At 45.6% G+C, this 19,949-nt stretch overlaps 1 protein-coding gene across 4 annotated transcripts in view; it reads left to right on the top strand.

Annotated features, from left to right (window-relative positions):
* foxj3 (forkhead box J3) overlaps window positions 1–19,949 on the top strand; it is a 74,999-nt gene that overhangs the window by 47,188 nt on the left and 7,862 nt on the right. For all 4 annotated transcript variants that reach the window (XR_015035877.1, XM_085777474.1, XM_085777472.1 and 1 more), the window contains exons 3-7: window positions 6,755–6,829; window positions 9,892–9,975; window positions 11,371–11,472; window positions 15,310–15,438; window positions 17,839–18,013. Coding sequence is in view for 3 of the 4 variants with exons in the window: in XM_085777474.1 (XP_085633600.1) it covers window positions 6,755–6,829; window positions 9,892–9,975; window positions 11,371–11,472; window positions 15,310–15,438; window positions 17,839–18,013 (565 nt within the window). In the remaining variant the exon portion in view is untranslated. The remainder of the gene's footprint in view (window positions 1–6,754; window positions 6,830–9,891; window positions 9,976–11,370; window positions 11,473–15,309; window positions 15,439–17,838; window positions 18,014–19,949) is intronic.

The raw sequence follows: 19,949 nt of genomic DNA, 5'->3' as shown, positions 1-19,949 counted from the left end.
TCGACCTGTGGGTCAAAGCTAACAGGATTAAATCATCTGATGATCGCACCTGGATGAAGTTACCTTTCTCTGCCAGTGCCGATGTGTGTCCGAGCATGTATTATTTTTATTTATTTCTTTTTAAGCGATGGCTTGCCGAGCGAACGCAGTGGCATCCCACATGCCTTCCCACACCCACTACAAATAGACAGCGAAGGTGCTACATTCCGTGGCCTCGGTGCCGATCCCCGAGGCTGAGGAGTATGTTCTGTGTTGGTGGGCATGTCACAGGGTCCGTATGAAATAACAAAGAATAAAAATACTGTAATCTACCTGTATGTGTGTGTGTGTAACCAGCGGATGTTTGGCCTTTCTTGGTTTTTCAGTGATTAAAACATGTGCAGATCCATTTTCTGTTTATGAACTATTAGTTTAAGCTCCAGTGTGCTGATTTAGCAAATTTAAGGATTTGATATTGGCCTCCTTCCCAAAACATACAGCCTGCGTCTTAATGATGAGTATAGCTATTCTGATCATTCTGCTCATTGATTATAAATGTAGTAGAATTGTGGCTCCTAGTCATGTTGTGTTATTTAACAGGAAACTAAATCAAAATACTCAAAAAAACCGAATATTTTTATTTCCATTCATTCAGCAGGGAGAGGCTGCCACATAGTGATTTATTTGCAACATATCACTTTTATGACACTGACCTCTTGAGGTAATATTTCTGTAAACACTTTACATGTTCATTAACTAAGCAACAAGGTCTTTCTTTCTTTTTCTCTTTCTTTCCGGTTGTCTTGGTGCTCTTCACCCGCTCATTCACTCACCCACTCGCCTCGGTGAGCAGTCCACTCCCAACCCCTCTCTTCATCCGCTCATTCAAGAGATCTCATTTCTGTATTTCTGAACAGATTTCAAGCATCTATCTCGGCACAAGCTCAAGTCTTTTCTATCCCTGCATCATTCAGAGTTGCTGACAGGTCAATTAGAGGGTTGAGGTCTTGTCCTCCAAGCGATGGTTACTCACAAGAATGCTTGCTTTGGTGAATCTCCCACCTTCTGTGCAGAGCAGACCATCTATGCAACACATGATGCCACTATAATATTTTTTATGTTGCTGTTTTATTTATTTTTCTATCAGAAAAGCCCTATGCTACACTGTGTCTTTTATTTTATTGACACATGATTTTGATTCTATACAAATTAGGATAACCTTAAAAAAGAGAGGGGTACTGTGAGCAGGTTTGTAACTTCTCTCCTCCTCCTCAGACCTGCTCTTGATTGAAAAATGTGATCTGAACCAAAGAATATATTTTTCTTAACCTGGAATGTCGTCCTCTCTGAGACGGACCTGCCGTGGCGGTCATTGTAATGTTTAACTACTGGTTCCTGACACCGTTCACCGCTGCCGGTTTTCCCACACACCCCGCAAGACTAGGGAGAGCACTTTGATCACAGAGGCAGCAAATCCAGCAGCCTTTAAATCCACCCCCCCTCTATTCGGAGTTTAATCTAAACGCTTTAAGAGCGCCTCCAGGTCATCCCCGACTCTCACTTTGTCTGAGGAATGCATCAACTAAACTCACAGCAGCGCTAATGCCTCCTGTTTCTTTTTGTTAGTTGTGGGAAATAAAGAGTTGGTGGGCCCGCTTGTTTTGTTCGGCCTCGTCTGCAGGTGTAAAGTCGCAGGTAAATGGTGTGAATGTGGGAAGACCAGGGAACCTACGGGGGACGTTGATTTATTCCCGTCGGACCACAGTGTGACTCTTTCCTCCCCTCCTCTCCTCTCGGTCGCTGGTGTTCGTCGCCGTGTCATAACTGGTATGTGGTGTGCGGTATACGTGCGTCTGTCCCGGCATGTCCGCTCGGCTCCCTTGGGTCCCTGACCGTGTGCGCAGGGTGCCTCCTTCTCCCCAGCTGTGAGGAGCCGGGCTATGACATGGCCTGTCCCTTTAGCTCACTCTGAACGTTTGACACGCCGAGCGCAGAGGTCAGCCTGACCTACTTTCCCCTGGCGGCCCTTCTGCTGAGCTGCAGCGCTCCTCAGCGGGGGGGGCAGGGGAGAGGGAGGGGGGGCAGCGAGGGCGGAGCTGCTTACGCCTCCACTGCTGTCCTGGTGTGTTAAATCACCGCCATTTGTTCAGAGACACGCTCCAGTGTGTGTGTGTGTGTGCACGTATGTGTTTTTTTTCTTCTTTTAGGTGTGTAGGAGGCATCCCACACACACACACACACACACAGAGGCTTGTGCTGAGGTTGGATATGAAGTGCTCTGTGGGGGTTGCAGGTAGATGCTGGGCAGCACTTGGGCAGGACCCCTGCAGTGAGCTCTGTCTGACTCACTTTATGTACCACCGTTCACACCCTCTGACCTCCTCCACCTACTTCACTTTCCTGTATATACCCTTCTCCCAACTTAGATCCCACTGTCTCCGAGCGGATACTTTTAGACTTGGATGGTAAATCTGAGGAGCTGCTGGTAAACTGCTGAAAAGCTGTTTATATATGCCACCGCAATTGGCCTTAATTTCTCATCAGTCTCCCTCCCTCTCCTGTGTTTCTCCTACTCAGCGAATGCTGCGGGATCCATCGAGAACAGAGATCGTTGATGTCATCCTGTTCTCTCTCTTTTCTTCCGCCGACGTCGCTCTTGTAATATTTCAAAGGGGTATTTCAACATTTTGGAAAATTTGCCTATTGCCATAATCACTATAGTTTTAGGAGTAGGTTCATTACATCTAATTGTCGGTGCAAGCTGTTTTTAGATCGGCGGGGCAGAGACGTGAGCTCTGCACGGGGTGCAGTATTTCCAGGATTTCCCTCATCACACTCATCAAATACACAATCCAACAACTCCAAAACGACAAGTTGTGACCTGCACATTCACCACGCTATGAAATAATAATGGAATGTTACGAGACAGAGTTGTTTTCAAGGTAAATACACAACCGTAACTACATTCCAGACACGGCTGCTCGGCAGAGTGACCTCAAACGAGAAAGTAGTTCTGAGTATTTGCTTCATGTGTTGTAATGTTATGTAATTATACGTTATTTTTTCATAGCGTGGTGAATGTGCAGGTCACAACTTGTTCACAAGAGCGTTTTGAAGTTGTTGGATTGTGTATTTAGTTTGATGAGGGAAATGTAGAAATACCATGAGCCTCCATTGTGTTAGTTGAGCAGCTCACGTCTCTGCCCCGCCGATCTAAAAACAGCTTGCACCGACAATTAAAGGTAACGAACCTACTCCTAAAACTATAGGGATTATGGCAATAGGCAAATTTTCCAAAATGTTGAAATATCCCTTTAACATCCTGCACACACAACTGCATCCAAGGCGGCGCGAGGACTTTGCCGGGAGCCGTCGGGAGGAGAAGGGAGCAGCCAGGCAGAGTTCATTAAAAAGTAAACCTCTAATGTAACAGCAGGCATCGGCTGCTTGACTGTATCAATGATTTAGGTCCAGCAGAAGGTCCTTAATGGATAGAGCCACCTTCAGCTGCCTCTGTCTGCCTGGCATCAAGTGGCACACGCACCAAGACACACAAACACACACGCAGGGGCCGGGCGGGGAAAATGGCTTTAAGTACTTAAGTGTGTATGGCATTGTACAGATTGCATCACATACCCAGACGTCCCCCCCTGGTTGGACATGTGTCAGAGTTTGAAAGCGGCACAGGCTGGCTAAATTGAGAGGCCTCGTATCTGTTTGTCACCATCTACTATGCATGGTCACACTCTGTGTTAACATTGTTTTATTCATCTGAACTAATGTCAAACTGTGACGAGGCGAGGCGCAGAGTGCAGCCAAAAAGGACGGGGCCTGTATAATGGCGCTGTCAGCGTACGCCTGTACAGAGGAGACGGGGATGAGCGAGAGCAGGATCTCCTGTCATGTTTATCTGCACTAAACGTTGGGGTCAATCAGGACGACCCGCACTCCTACTCACTCTTACTTTGCCTGTCTCGCAGTTGTTGAGATACATATGTCAAGTCTGTGGCACTTTTCAGATCTGATTCCGCAGATAAGTGTTTTTTTCCTGCGTCGCGGCGGCACAGCCTCTCGCTCAAGAGAAAAGTGGCTATCATGTCGCTGGATTACGTTCAACCACACGGAGCTCTGATGGCAGAACGAGCCTGGATGCTTCCATATCTAGTTTTTAAGATCCGATAACAGTGTGACCAAAATATATTGTGGTTTGAATCCTTTCCATGAATGTATTCTTGTGTAACAGAGACTGAAACGGTTGATAACATGGTTGTACAGTACGCCTGTGATAATACTTGAAATGCATGAGACTCAACAGGTCCGATAGTTAATCTTAATAATTTCCAGTTTCTCAGATGTAATGTAATTTTTTGTGTGTGTTTATTAATACCCCTTGTGTCAACTTAGGTTCTCAAACGACCTAAGATACCTTAGATTAATCATCAAAAAATGATCATTCACAGACAAAGTTATGATTTAATGATTTAAAAAAAATAATTGATTAGTTGATAAGCGAGAGAGCACATTTTTTACTTAGGAAAATCTTTTTTTTTTTTTACCCTTTATTTTTTGGCAATGTTGAGTCTGTGCAGGTGGATTCAGGCTCCTCGGTTGAGGCATCTTTTTGGGGAAACTCCATCCCAAATCTTTTGAGTATCAAAACCTCTGGTCTTCAAAGGTGCCTTATAATTTTTTCCTTTTTACCCTCATAAAGAACACAAGCCGTTATCTTGAATACAGGTTAAATATATTACGTTTCATGAGTGGCAAGCTAAAAAAGTGTCTAAATATCCTGCTCTGTGCTGTCGTCCGTTCTCCTGCTCACCCTGCTGCTAAATCAGGCTTATTATGCTGCTTCTACTGTAGTACAGCTTGGTGACTGGAACATGTTGACCCATGTACAGGTATAACAGAATAATGGATTATGACTTATACGTGTTAAGAGGTTTTACTGGACATTTTTTGTCGGCCCTGAAAATGTGTCATTTCTATATTGCATTGACTTTTGTGGATACTCTTGTCCGAAGCAGTTTAACCCAAATGCATCCGGCCTTGATAAAAAAAGATGACTCGTTTGTAGTAAAGTGTAACTGTGCAACGAGCCACTAAAAGCATCTTAGGAGAACTTTTAAAAAATTGTTTTTAGAAATGAGCCACACATGCTGAGGCTCGACTTGTCAAGATGTAGTTTTTTGGGTTATGTTGTAAATACGTTTTTTTTGGTGACCCATTGTTACATGATTACCAGCAAAGACAGCAGGGCTGGTATTGTTTTCACCTTGTCGGTGTGTATCGTGTCATCATGGCAAAGCGCGGTCCTGTAGCAGCAGCACCGATCCAGAGAGCCAGCCAGGTGCTCAGACGTCTGTGAGGTTCACATCCAAACCAAAGCTGAAAGACGGGCGTGGTCCGGCCCATAAGCACCCCCACTGTTGGTGTGTTAATGCAGTTAAGACTGCTGAGCACTGGTGGCTCAAAGCGTCAACACTCTGACGGGTGTCGTAGCTGGTGTGATCCCATCACCAGACGTGCTCAAGATGTTTTTTCCGTAAAACTTTTCCTAACCTTTTTTTTTAACACCTAAAGGTGCATGTTGGATTCTGAAAAGATAGGTTATGGTTCAAGTTTGACTTTCAGAAAATATTCCCTCATCGCACAAGAGCAGAATGATTTTGACTCTGACACCCCCCCTCTTCATTTTCTGCAGGAGAACAGTATTAGACTTCTTCTGGATTGCACTGTCATTTCAGAGTGATTTAACCAGCAAGATTGACAACATTACAATGAGGCTGTCATTATCATCCCTCCTGTGGTATAATTGCATATAGTGTTGAACAAGCCGTCTCTCTCTCTCCCTCTCTCTCCCTCTGTCTCTCCCTCTCTCTCTCCCTCTCTCTCTCTCTCCCTCTCTCTCTCTCTCTCTCTCTCTCTCTCTCTCTCTCTCTCTCTCCCTCTCTCCCTCTCTCCCCTCTCTCTCTCTCTCTCTCTCTCTCTCTCTCTCTCTCTCTCTCTCTCTCTCCGACTGCCTCTTATCTCCTGCATCCGTTAAACTCATCAGAGAATCCTACAGCTTTTTAGTGTGGCCATCTGTCAATACCACTCCATAAAGTGGAGAGGGAAACATGTGCATCCATTGGCTCTTGTAAGCCCTCGTCTGGCCGGCCTCCAGCTGGTTCCGAGGGCCTTGCTGTGGCTGGTTAACCCGGGCCTGGAGCGTCACTCTCCAGCCCTTGTGGCTACTTAAGCCCACCTCGCCTCCCCGATCAGGCAGCTGGATGAACCTCCCTCTTCACCGCGGTGGAGTAGCTTGTAACACTGTAATGAGTTAACTTTCAGAATGATCTACATAATTTATTTCCTGTCCCCACAGGAGGCCGCTGAAGCATTAATTAATATCAGGCCTCGCTATCTGCAAAAAAACCCATCCCAGTGTGGGATTCCTTCTGGCTCCTATTTTTGGCAGCCGTGGAATTCGATATGTTGTGCAACCAGAATGCTGATTGTTGGACATTGATGAAAGATATCTCCTCCTGATGGCTTTGTGCACAGATTGAGCTCGTGCATAGGTGAAAGCCGAGGCGCGGTTTGTAGGTCAGATCTGACGCCGCGGAAACGAGCCCACCTCGATGACAGGGGCTGTGACTAAACCTAAGTGATACATGCCATGAGGTTGTGTACTCCATGTTGCTGCTGGCAGCGATCTTCCCCGCACTCCTGTACTACAGACTTGTTTGTGCTAAGCTGGTTTCTGATATGTCTTTCTCTCTCTCTCCCACAGAACTCAATACGGCACAACCTGTCATTGAACAAGTGTTTTCTCAAAGTGCCTCGCTCCAAAGATGACCCCGGAAAGGTGAGACTTTTATCATGCATATAATTATGAAAATAAAAGAATTAAGATAATAAAATGTGTGAATAAGAAAGAAACATGTCGAGATGTGAGTGAGTAACCACTGCTGGTAGGTTTCAGTGGTACAGCACTTTTATTTTTTTGTATGCGTATCATGCGATCTCTGGTAGAAAAATGTTACCTTTGAATGGCTGCCAGGACTCTGACAGTCTGGAAATGCATGGCATGCTTGTAATCTATTATGAACCTCCCACCCCCACAGAATTGCATTTCAAATGTAAGGACAGACTAGTTGTTTTTTTTTTGTTTTTTTTGGAATCGACACAGACAGCAGATGTTGGCGAGGAGAGAAAATGAGAAGTCAAAGACAGGTAGAGACGGGGCTGTAACAGGGGAGAGGTCAGGTCATTTCCAGAATCTGGCATCCCTGAAGTATTTACTGAAGGAGCTGCACCATCTCAGGAAAAGTAAACAGACCTCATTTGCTCCCCGCTCAGCTCTCCAGCTCCCTCTCTGTAAAAGAATGTATAGTCCCAACATGTTAATTTGACATTTGAATCTCAGTAGGACCACCGCCAGTTTTCTTTTTCAGCTCGATTTACTTCACAATCTCCAGCGACATCAACCTGATAAGCAGCATCCCCCCTTGATCCGCCTGATAGCTCATAGAGAAGAGGCCTATGGGCCTATATTTAGTAGCATGGTGTGCATAGGTCTAACCATATGTAGCCTAACCCAGATTTCATCCCGACACTGTCAGAGCATACGCTACATATGCTTAGGGAACCGCACAAATAATTACACACACACACACACCCACACGCACGTACACACCGACACATGCATGAAGAGCTACGCCTAGCTGTGTAGAGGATGGGGACTGAATGCTAATTTCATGTTTTGCTGTAATCCTCTGATATTGACACTCCTGGGAGCTGCTCCACTAAATACAAAATAATCTATTGCTGTATGGATCCCATTCCAAATGCATGGCCAACATGCTCGCATCCTTAATGTTTAATTTGGAATTTTCCTCACTCCCTTCCCCCCCGAAGACAACTTCAAAGAGGAGCTAGCCGCTCTTGATATGTTGCATCAATATTGTAATGTGGCAGGAATATGAGAACTGCTGGTTGGATGAGATAGGAGAGTCATGTCGCTCTCTGTCTGTCTCTGACTCTGAGATGGTGTAAGAGATGACAGTTGGTATTGTACACACACACACACACACACACCCTGTCTACCTCAGAGGTAGAGACGCAGCCTGTGAAGGGCAACCGTTAATGGTCTTTATTTTAATTGGTCTTACATCCTGAAGTTGCGCGGGTAATTGCTGTACTTTTTGTGTTTGTCCTCTCTATATTTACACACAAAAGTGGAACTAGATGACATAATTTATGTTGATGTATGAAAATGAGCTGCGTCATTTACGGGAAGAGAACACAGGCTAGCGTACATCTGTTATCAGGATCTTTTTTTTTTTTTGTTCAATCTTATACCGCGGCCTTTGTTTTATCACTGCAGAGAGAATACTATGGCTTTTGCTGTGTTGTTGCCCCAGACTCCACGGACTCACTTTGTTTGGCATTGCTACAGTATATTGCAGTGTATTTGTGAATAATTTAATGACTCTTTATATGTTTTTCTTTTTTCCTGCCAACTCTCTAGGGGTGGGTGAAGGGAAATGCAGAAACTCCCCTCCCAAGAGGTTAACTTAAAGTGTTTTTACCCCGCTAATTATAAAAAAAGCACCATGCAAGCCTGGCTTTGTCTCTGTGACTCCCAATTTTGAAACATCTGCATTTGTGCCGGTGCATTTAGCCGCTGAATCTCAACAAAGAGACGGATCACATGTCTCACCTGCGCATGTTGTTGTTTGGTTGAAGCCCTTTGTACAGAACATGGGAAGTCTAATGAGGTTTCTGCTGCACTTGACTGTAGCCTACATCAATATGAGATGTTTCTTCATCTTGGGTTGATTGTGCTGTGAATTATTCTTCCCTCTGAGGAAAATGTTAATTGACCCCAAAGCCTAGCACATATTAAAACTTATAATTTTAACCCCCTGACGAATATAGGCCAACTCTGGCTTTTCATTTTAACAACTGCAGCAGCGGTGTATGTGAGCTGTGAATATAAGAGATTTACTGGCTTTAACAAGAGCGGGTCATTGTGTATGCAGCGGTTATTGTATAGATACTTGAGATACAGCATGTTCTATGGCCTCTCTTGTTGTTCAGAGAATTTCTTATGAAAATATCAATTATTCTCTCTGCTAAGGAAGTAATTTTAAAGGTCCTGATCTCACTTTCTCCTGACAATTGAGATTTTATCGGGGGTCATATGAAATATTAAAAATAAATTCAGAACTGGCGGGGCCTTAGGGTAAAAATCTCATTTTTAACAACTGTAAGCTGCATTCCTGTTGGCTTCGAGGAGGAACACCATTGAAAAATAAATTAAATGGGGCCGAATGCAAAGATAAATAATGCATCCTGGTTGTGGAATTGCTAGCTGCAGCCCCAGAGCCAGCCCCAACTGTTCTTTCCTTGATTAGCCTTGCTCAGACCTCAGAAGAAAGCAACACGGCAGGGCTAGAACCGCCTGGATTCCTGGGCTGAGACTTGCCGAGCCTTCATCCCTGGCAACACAGGCGCTCCGACTCGATACCTGAGGCTGAGGAAGTACAGCTTCAGGAAAGGCTTAGCATTTTCACCACCAGCAGCAGCTGCCCTCACCAGCCTCTCATTGAGGAGCCGCCGCAGAGGAGGAAAAGCCGAGTCTTTTCTTACTAACAAAGCCAACCCACCCACCGCACAAACTCGCAGCTATCGGCTCAAATAAAGGCATTGGCTGACAGACTTGAACGCGGCGGATGAGGCCTCGGAGTGTTTAATAATGTTGCACCAAAGCGGTGCCAAATAAAAATCTGATGCTTGTTGTCCTGTCATGCCGGGGCGGGAATGTCTCGGTGCGGTACAAACATCCCAGGGATGCCCCGTGAGAAAGCATTTTGTTGTTGTTGTTTTATCAGCTCTAAGGCTTTTCCCCCCCTCTGTCTGCAGGGCTCTTACTGGGCCATCGACACCAACCCAAAGGAGGATGCCTTGCCTACACGGCCAAAGAAGAGGCCGCGGTCTGGAGAGCGGGTGAGTCCTGATGAGAGAAACTCTGCTGGAGCTTTTTGCCTCCAATCTGGTCTTGGTTGAGTGCCTCTGAATTGTTACTTTTTTGCCTAAGTTTTCTTTTTCCTATGGCCTCCTTTTTTCGCTCCCACTTTCTCCCACTCTTTCTCTACCACATGCAGTCGCACGCATGCATCCGAACACACACACACACAGACTCAGTAGGAGTTCATATCCAGACTTTATGTAACTGCCTCTCCACGCTGCTTCGGTAGCCTTGTCATGAAGTGGACTCCTTATTAATAAACTATGCCCCAGGCAGCCATTACATACATTACATTCGGCGCTCCCTTTTTTTTTTTAACAAACATCAATTAATGCAGAGCTGTGTGCGGTGGCTACTCGGAGCGGTGGCTTTTGTCTTTAATTATGGATGAGTTTTGTGCGGCGTTAACGTACAGCTGTTCAGGTTTTAGCGAGCTGCTCAAATTGACCCGGCCCTGGGGCATCCCGACTTAGCGGGCTCTTGCCTCCTCCCTCCTCCCAACGTGGCTGACCAGAGGGGAAGGGAGGATTCTGTTAAGCCGGCAAGAGCAACACACAACATTGTCTCTAACACACACACACACAGGCACGGAGACAACATGAACTTATCATGCTATTCATGTAGCATCAAGATACTACAGTCACATTCACTGACCATAGAGCTTCTCCATCCTCATGTTATTCTGTTTTATTTACGAGACACGCAGGGCTACAGCAGTGAAGAAGTGAGTGGTTGTTAATATGCAGCTCTGCCAACAGATTGAACCAAAGCTCTCCTGATGCAGCTCTGTTCATTTGAGCATGACACAAAAGAACGCAGCAAGTGAAGAGCGCGTTTTCTGTAGGACACATGCGCCGCGCTCACCCCCCCCCCTCCAGACATTGTCTGCCTACGAGGCATTCCATTAAGGAGTCTCAGACACTGGAATTGAGAGTTTGTGAAATCTCATTTATGTTTATCATGAATTAAAAATGGTATTCTTGGCAGCCAATCCTCTTACAGTAAGCAGTTTTGGGAGACAGGCATGGAAGAGTTATCTCGCCCAACAGTGAGCCTTTACAGGAAGACGAGGGCATGTGTGTGTGTGTGTCTTTGTCAGTGTATATGTCTGTGAGGTGAGGGTGGGGATGGGGTCTTGTCTCCGTCTTCTCAGAAAGCACAGTTCAAATGTGACCTAAATAAAGGTGTTGTTCCGTCATTTGACAACAGTTCTGCTTTATTTTTATTTTTATTTTGTATCTCACACATAGATATGTATCTGTTGTTTGTCACAACCATAATATAGGTCCTGCTGGATAATTGGATAATGCTATTTTTTTTTTTGTCTGCCTCCACCCCACCCTCACCCCCCCTCCCTCTCTTCCACCCCACAGGCTTCCACGCCGTACAGCCTGGAGTCTGAGTCTTTGGGGATGGAGTGTATGATCTCTGGAAGTGCCTCTCCAACGCTGGCAATCAACACTGTGACTAACAAGGTACTAGAGCCAGCCATCCAGCCTCCAGCTCCAACACACACCTGGCTACACGGCTGCACCCTGACCCCACCCACTTCTCCAACCACCTACAGCACTATTCCCCACAGAGAGAGGAGCACTCTAGTGGAGGGGGGAGATACACGCACACACACACACACACACACACACACACACACACACACACACACAAGCACACGCTCCTGTGCCTAAAGCTTCTCTGCAATGCAACCCACACCAAAATACACAACTATCTGCACTGCAGCACCTTTTTTTTTTTTTTTTTTTTTCCCTCCACAACAACAGGCACCAGGCTCTTGTTATCTTCAGCGAGGAAATATGATGCTCACACTGATACTTAGCGCTTTGCGACCTGATAGACCTCACACAGTCCCGTGCACACTTGTAATACGATACTCCACACGCCGCATGGGGTTCCTTCATTCGCACCTGTAGTGGAGGTTCACGCCCAGAGTTGTGTTTCTCATTCTGTGGCCGCATTACGCCGGCGCACTACAGGTGACCACCCCTGCTGCTGCCTCCGTCTGCTCTCACTAGTCTTTTTTTTTTTTTTTTTCATATTGTAATGTGTGTAAAAGCTTGGAAACACTTGTACATCACAGAGCAAAGCTACAGGGACTGCTAGCTGTTAGCTGTGAGTGTGCCTCTCACTCTGAAATTTAAATAGGCTTTTTAACCTTAAGCTCTCATCCTCTGGGCCCAGTGGGGGCAGCTCTCAGGAGTACTTTTAAAAAGCCTACAAGAGTCGCTTATTCATTTGCTGCAAGCTTTACACAAAAAAAAACCCCGGTTTAATGTGAACAGGGGTGTTCATAGGAAAGAGGCGTGTGCGGTGAAGTGCGTGTGTGTGTGCGCGCGGTGACATGGCCTTAAAAGCCTGAGCATATGTCAGTGTGTGTTCTAACTTGTGTGCACACGCATGTAGAGTATGTTTTCAGCTTGTTTTGACACGTGTGTCGCTGACAGTTGGCTAGAGGCTGTTTCTGCCGAGAACACTCACGTCTGCTCCCAGAGACATTTTTCGTGCGTCTGCGGCAACAGGAAACATTCATGGGCCTAAAACGTGGAGGAGGGACAGACTCCAGCAGCAGCCTCCCTGCACAGTGAAAGCCCTAGTGGAGAGAACTGACAGCTCAGACCCCGACATCAAACACCTCCAGGCAAATAGCTCATAAAAAGCAACAAGTAGAGAGCAGTAAAACAAACGCCACCCAAACACAACAACTTTTTGGATTTCCAAGACGTGATGAAAGGAATGTTTTGATTCCGTCTGCTTTTTATTCACCCGATTGTGACGAAAAACTGTTTGGAGCAGCAACGCGAACCGGAGACAAAGTGGAATAGCAACAGATCTGAGGCCCTATCTCCTCGGAGAGAGCTTGTTTCTCACTGTCTTACACTGTAAACACACGACAGGCCACGCCTCTTTCAGCGCACTGTGCCAAGCCACAGGAATTCCCTCTCTCTGTTTTTCTCTCTCTCCCTTTCTATTCCAGTCCCTCTCTCCTCATTCCCGCCTTCTCAGACAGGCCAATGGGAGACGCCGGCAGGACGACTACTGAACCAGCAAGAATCTCTCTTCTCTTTCCCCTCGGCTGTCGGACATTCCTCACAAGATCGTACTACAGCCTCTCTTTTTCTCCCGCCGTTCTCACATACACTCAGACTTTTTCTTCCTCCTCCCCGTAAAGGTTGTGTTCCGAGGCGGCCTCCCTAAACACTGGCGTGAATGTGATGAAACTTTGGCACTGAAGTGTGATGATCAAGGGAAAGAGGGGATTGTTGGAAGTGTGTTTGCTGATGAATAGTCTGGACTTTTTTCTCCTCTTCTCACTCTCTCTCACTCTCTGCTCGTATCCCTTTGCTCCTCTCCTCTCATGTCTCTCTCCGTCAGTTCAATCCTGTGTGCAGGCATTGTGCTGAACACTGGCTGGCATTGTTGGAGACACCTGGGCCAATTTTGCTTTGATTTCATAATCCATGTCTCATGCTCCAGATTAGGCCTCCATGTAAAAGACACCTCTGGCTTTTTACTTAATTCACTGCTAAGAATAGAACTCTGACTGGCTCGCCTGCTAGCTAACACTGTACACAGTATTTACCATGGAGCCGCTGCTGCCTGTACGAGCATGCTCGCCTTTTGTCTGTGTGTATTTTAACCCTCACATTTGTACACACATCTGTAACTGCGTGAGTGAGTGCATCCTTCCACGTACGTGTGGGTGGGACGCGACCGGGTGTTTGTCTGTGACGGTGCGTACGTACGTGAGTGGGCGTCTTGACTCGGGACTGTGGGGTCTGTGTAAACCACAGAGTAGTGAGGTTTTGAAATCATCACACTTTATGGGTGAGTAGAGTTAAAAATAGATTGCGGTGAGAGACTTACGGCTAAAAGCCTGTTTTACGACTTCATTACATATAACATTTATATTTCTGTGGCACGCTGCTTTTGATTAGCATTGTAGGGCTGATTTTTGTAGATGTGCTTAAGCTTTCAGTCTTAGCTGCTCATTGAGTTCCCCTTCACGCTAATGAACACTGGAGCCAAGCGCACACTGAGTGTAGAAGGGCGAGAGTTGCCTAATGAGCTTCTCTTACTACCCCACTATACTCCTCTCCTTCAGCCTCACCCCAATTTCTTGAACAGTGTTGGCTGGAGTCAGCTATTGCACTATTTCTTTTCTTTTTTTTAATCGCTGTATTTCTATCTCATTCTACCAGAGCAGCAGCCAAGCTCCATATTAAAAACTTAATACGATGGGACACTCTCACACTGCATGTGTGCGACTTGGATTCAGACCAGAATTTCAGTCAGCCAGCCAGCCAGCCAGCCGGTCGGTTCAAGAGGAGCAGGCAGTCAGGGCTGCCTGGGTTTCCTTGCCTCCTTGTGGCTTGTGTGGTAGTTCGCTGCAGCTCAGCAGAAAGACAAGAGGCTTCAGTCCACTGCTGCTGCTGTGTGCTGGGCAGGGCCCGGCCAATCTGCCTGGCTGAAGGCTGCTGCCACTGCTGTCTCATTGTGCTGAGCACAGAGCCCACTCTGTTCCACTCACAGTGATGAGCAGAAGCCACCATGCTGCACTCAGTCACGGACACACACACAAACACACATACACACACCAGTCTTCGAATGCCTGGCCCTCTTCTGCTGCAACACCATCAGTGCATTACTGCCATTCCTCTCTCACAATACAAAACCCAGCACATGGGCTATTCTCTGTGGGTATCATTATATTAATTATCGGGATCATTCTTCTTAGTATTGCCTTAATTGTCTGAAGGCACACTTTATTTGGGGAAGGATGGGGAGCGCTAAATCTTGTTAGACGATAATTAAGATCGTCGTCCTGAAGTGCTTGGGCTAGTTTCGCTGCTATATTAAAAGGTCAGCGTCTCGGCTGCACTGAAATCCTTTGTTAGCTGTCCCAAACGGGTTTGCGCTTGGTGAGCAGATGTGGCCGACATCGCCAGTAGTTTGACCTTTAGTGATGGGAATGTCTCAGCTGTCTCCAGACCCCTTTACACGTTCAGCTGGAACCCCTTAGTGACTGTGGTGGGTGTTCAGCCGCACACGCTGACAATGAAGCGAAAAGAAAAAGCTCTGCTACCGTACAATGGCATGTCACTGCACAGTACACACACAGCATACAAACAAACACACACAAAAAAAGTGCACCTACTTAAAAACACAAACTACAGACCAAGATTAGCTTTGAGAACCGATCTCGTTATCTCAAAGGTATGCTTGGCGACAGTAGTGTGTGCATTTGAATGTGTGTCTATGAGAAACAAGTGCTAATAATGTACATGTGTGTGTTTCAGGTGGCGTTGTACAACACAGACCAGGAAGGGAGCGATAGTCCAAGAAGCAGCCTTAACAACAGCCTGTCTGATCAGAGTCTGGCCTCTGTCAATCTCAACAGTGTGGGCAGTGTGCACAGCTACACACCGGTAAGACACAACGGACAATGAGATTGATAAAAATTACAAAAATGCTGCACTTTGGTCAAAATATCCCCATTACAAACCTCCTGGAATCTGACATGCACACATTAATCTCCTAGAAATGATAGCTAATGCAAAAAGAAGTCGAGAATATTTCGACCCAGTCCCAAAAAGACCTGAGGATAATTAGACTTTAGCTGACCCCAGCACACCAGGACAGAGCACCACACCTGCAACTGCACCACGAACTATCAATTAAAAAGCAGCCTGTGCTCAGTGGTTCCTCTGAAGCTCACCTGGCAGAGCCGACACCACAGAGGCTGCAGCAGCTACTGGTTTGCAGTGCACACACACACACACACACACACACACACCCACGGAGCTTTGCTGCATGTCATCCCTCGTCGCTCTCCCGGACTTCCTGTCTATTGTTCACTGTACTGTCAGAATAAAGAAAAAATTTGCCAGAATCATTAAAAAAAAACTGCCTGTACTCTGGAAAAAATAAGAACCAATATCATATGTGTCATTTATCCCTGTACTAGTTCATTATCCATTTTAATCCAAAAAAACACCTCTGTGATGAGAATGACATGGCACTTGATCAAAACTGACAGCAATCAGATCCGCTCAGGTACTGACACATGGACCTGCACTGACAGATCAGGACTAGATCCGCTCAGACTGATTATAACTCGGTCTTGTGTTGTTTCTCAGTGAGGCTGAGTTGAATGGAGCCGTGAAAGCATCTCGTTGTGTTGTAACTATTAGAAAGAACAATTAAGGTGCCAGTACAGTACGTCGGTTGCCAAACATACGTTGCCACTGTTATTCCTTAAAAGGAAGAATAGAGTAGGATGGTGATATTTTCAGGTTCCTGTAGATGTTGCAGCTCATGACCGTGTCTCAGTTGGATATATTTATAACAGGATATTTTTATACATGTGGTGTGTGTATGTATATAGACACACCACATTGTATGTGTGTGTATGTATGTATGTATATATATATAAAAGATTAGCAATAAGGCTAAATGATACATTTTCTAGAATTTCCAAGCCAATAAGTGAATGAGAATGAAACACTGCCAGACTTATAAAGCGCACCGTATCACTTTTTTTTTTATTATTTGATGAGAGAGCCCCAGGAGGCTGTCTTCACTCTTCAGAGGAGCCAGCAGTAGACAGCAATAGACCGAGGTTCAGGGTGGACATGCACTTCGGTGCTACATCAGGAAGGGGGTTAAGGGAAACAGAGAAAAATGTGCACGCTCCTGGAAGCCAGACAAAGAGAAGCTCTTCCTCTGATGTCTTCCCACCAGAGATGCCCCCTCTTTGGTGTGGTCCTCCCCGCATCCGAGAGTGCTCCCCGCTCCAGGCGCTGGGCATCGATCGGCTCAGCCTGATGGATGTGCTCTCGCTCTCTCTCTCCCTCTCTCCTGCTTTCTCTCTCTCTCTCACAGCCAAAGCAGCGGCTCACAGTAAACACTCTGGCTTTATTATCACCTCTTCACTCTTACCCCAGCCAGACTGTGAGCCATGCACTTCAGCAGCCTGCCCACATCTTGGAAGAGGAAGATGTTATGATCAAAAAATTGGACGTGACCTCTCTTATAATGCTAGCCCTCGGTAGACACGGGTCAGGGTCTGCTTTGTGAAACAGCAATGGTTTGCATCGCTGCCCTCGCTGTGATGAATCTCGTGGACAAACTCATTGCTGGAGGGGAGACTGCTCGCTGTCTCACACCCAGGGGCAGTGCATAACATTGACTGCCCACACAAATACATGGATAAAATGGCTGCTTATTTGTACAAGGTATTGCTATTGATTTTGTTTTAAATACATTTGGCTTGGCCACCTGTGTATTGGCTTTGTGTCCATTCCAGTTGCTCTCTTAATGTTGTGCGAGCCAGGGCGCTAAGCGCTGACCTAGATTGCTGCGGTTCCTGTAATTGTTCTTAACATGTTGTGTGACTGACACCTCTTCACACAGAAACAAACACCGTTGTGGCGGCTCCTCGGAGGAATCGGATCATCCTCGTATTCGGCTCGCGTGTGTGTGTTTGCAACATATGTTCACATCAACCACCACTTGCATTAAATATTCTCGAGGTTTTTCTGTTTTCTGTTTCTGCGGCGCCGTGACCAGATAAGCACAGCGAGTATCTTTGAAAAGTATGTATATTATTGATGTGTATGTTTGAACTTCATAGCGCGTTCCTCGTAGCATCAGTAGTCCCTCCAGTCTGCGGTGCAAATGTAGCCAGTGTTTTTTTTTTTTCTTCCATAAAATCCTTTTCAAATGTAACATTAAACTTATTTTTCTCACACTCAGTATTACTGCACTTTGTAAATCTTCATCTCTCTGTGTCTTCTCACCCCCCCACCCTCCTCCCCCTCCCCCAGGTGACCAATCACCCAGAGCCCGTGTCCCAATCTATGAGCCTCCAGCAGCCCCCACAGTCCCAGTACAACATGCCAGACAGGGACAAGCAGCTCCTGTTCTCTGAATTTGAAGATCTCAGTGCCTCCTTCCGCAGCCTTTACAAGTCTGTTTTTGAGCAGTCCTTCAGCCAACAAGGTGAGTGGCCTCATGGGAGCATCAAGTGGAAACCTAATAGAGAGCCTAAGCTTCACTTATCACGACCAGGATGATTCAAAGAACGATTTTCCTAATGTGGGTTTGTTCTTAACAGCTGGGGCTGTAGAGAGTCTTTAGCTGCTAATTATGTTTATTGAAAAGCAAGCAGGTATTCAACAGGCTGAACAGCCTATAATGTAATACTATGCTGAATATTTTCATGGTCCTTTTTGTCAGACCGGTGTGGGAAAAGACATCATTTGATATTCAAAAGCACAGTCTGAGAGTCCATGTCTTAAATATTTCATTAGGGGATGTACGTAAAGGATTGTCGGTGCATTAATTTTATTGTTAATTCTGAATTAATGCACCATTTATATTTTTCGAATAACATGTTTGGATGTTTTCTGTTTCATCAGAAGAAGTGGAGGAGGTCACATGCAGCGTCAGTCCTCAGTAAATCTGTTGGATTTGAGGCTCATTTGTCATAATGAGGGGGAATCTGTGAATGATATAATACATAGTGGTGGATAGGGCACAACTCTCCAAAAGCCTGTGTCTCCCTGTGGAGCAAAATGCTTTTTTTTTTTTTGGTTTGCTTGTAATCTGATTGACTGATAAACAAAGAGCACTTGACAAGCGGGTTATGAGCAAAGTAGACGGAGCTTTCTGTGTATAACCTACTTTCACAAATCAAATGCATCGCATGCTAATGTTTTCAAAGATTTCCACTCCTTTAATCTATCATCTATGTTTCATTAGTTGAAAGTTGTTACCTTTTTTTATGCGCATAAAAGCGAAATCTCTTAGTCAGACAAGCTCTAGCAATTAAAAAGCGTAAATAATCGAGCTAGAGGATTTCACACTCTGCCGCTGTAGACAGTGAGCTAATTCACTGGCTTTGATAATAGGTAATGAGCTCGCATTATTATTCTGGTGCCGCGTTAATTGCTTTCTGTATTTCCCTGGTTGGACAATGGGCTTTCTGTGCCGATAAGAGATGCACCTTTGTCACCCCTGCAGTGAGTGTTACGTGCCGATTGTGGAGGTGCAGGGCTGGAGTCAGCTCTAAAAGCACTCCAGTGAAATAGGTTTACTGTGCCAAAGCTGTGAAGGACAGGGCCTCTTAAGACCACTCCCCGCCACTCTGATGATTGCAGTTGGGTGTGCAGATGTTCATGCTCCAGTCATGTCTGTTAAAGAGGCGTGCGCGGCGGCACAATGAATTTGTCAAAGACAATCCAGAGCCGCGTGGTTGGAGTGGAGAGGAGACGGCAGCTCCAGCTCCTGAACCTCAGAGACACAATTGGCGCTGAGTCATTCCCTGATACAACAAAATGGCAGCTGGTGTGTCTCAAGTGGAGAACTGGGGGGGGGCTGCATTCCATCGCCGTAAGATGTGAAGATACATGACCTTAAGAATTGTCTCTTTGTGTTGACGCGCATCTTAGTAGTTCACCTACATCTGAAACCGCGCCACCGCCGGCACTCGTATTGGAATCGCTCTCTTTTCAGTAGCTGCAGCCAAAGGTATTTTCATTAAAAAAATTAATTTGCCAATTATTTTAAGATTCAGTCATTCACAGAGCACACAGACCCCAAATTATATCCAATTTGCAATCACAAGAAACAGAGAGAAGCAGCAGATTCTTGCAATTGAGGAGCTGGAACAAGCGAGTGTTGGTGTTTTTGCTCGATAAATGATAATTTGATGAACAGAAAATGAAGCTGCTATTTTGATGATTGATTTATTATAAAACCATCAAGTCATATGTGTGTTCCAGCTTCTTCAGTGAGTGTTTGCTGTTTTTCTCTGTTTTATATCAATGTAAAGGGAAAATAATAATATTTTTGTGGTTGAAGGGGCGAGGACCTGACCTAGGGCTTTTGTACAAAAACGCTTTTAACACCTTATTGCTATATGAATCCATAATGA

The sequence above is a fragment of the Trachurus japonicus genome, chromosome 5, assembly GCF_045865225.1.
Source record: "Trachurus japonicus isolate A0001 chromosome 5, Traja_1.0".
NCBI lineage: Eukaryota > Metazoa > Chordata > Actinopteri > Carangiformes > Carangidae > Trachurus > Trachurus japonicus.
Note: the sequence above shows the minus strand (reverse complement) of the source record. Positions and strands in the feature narration are given on the sequence as shown.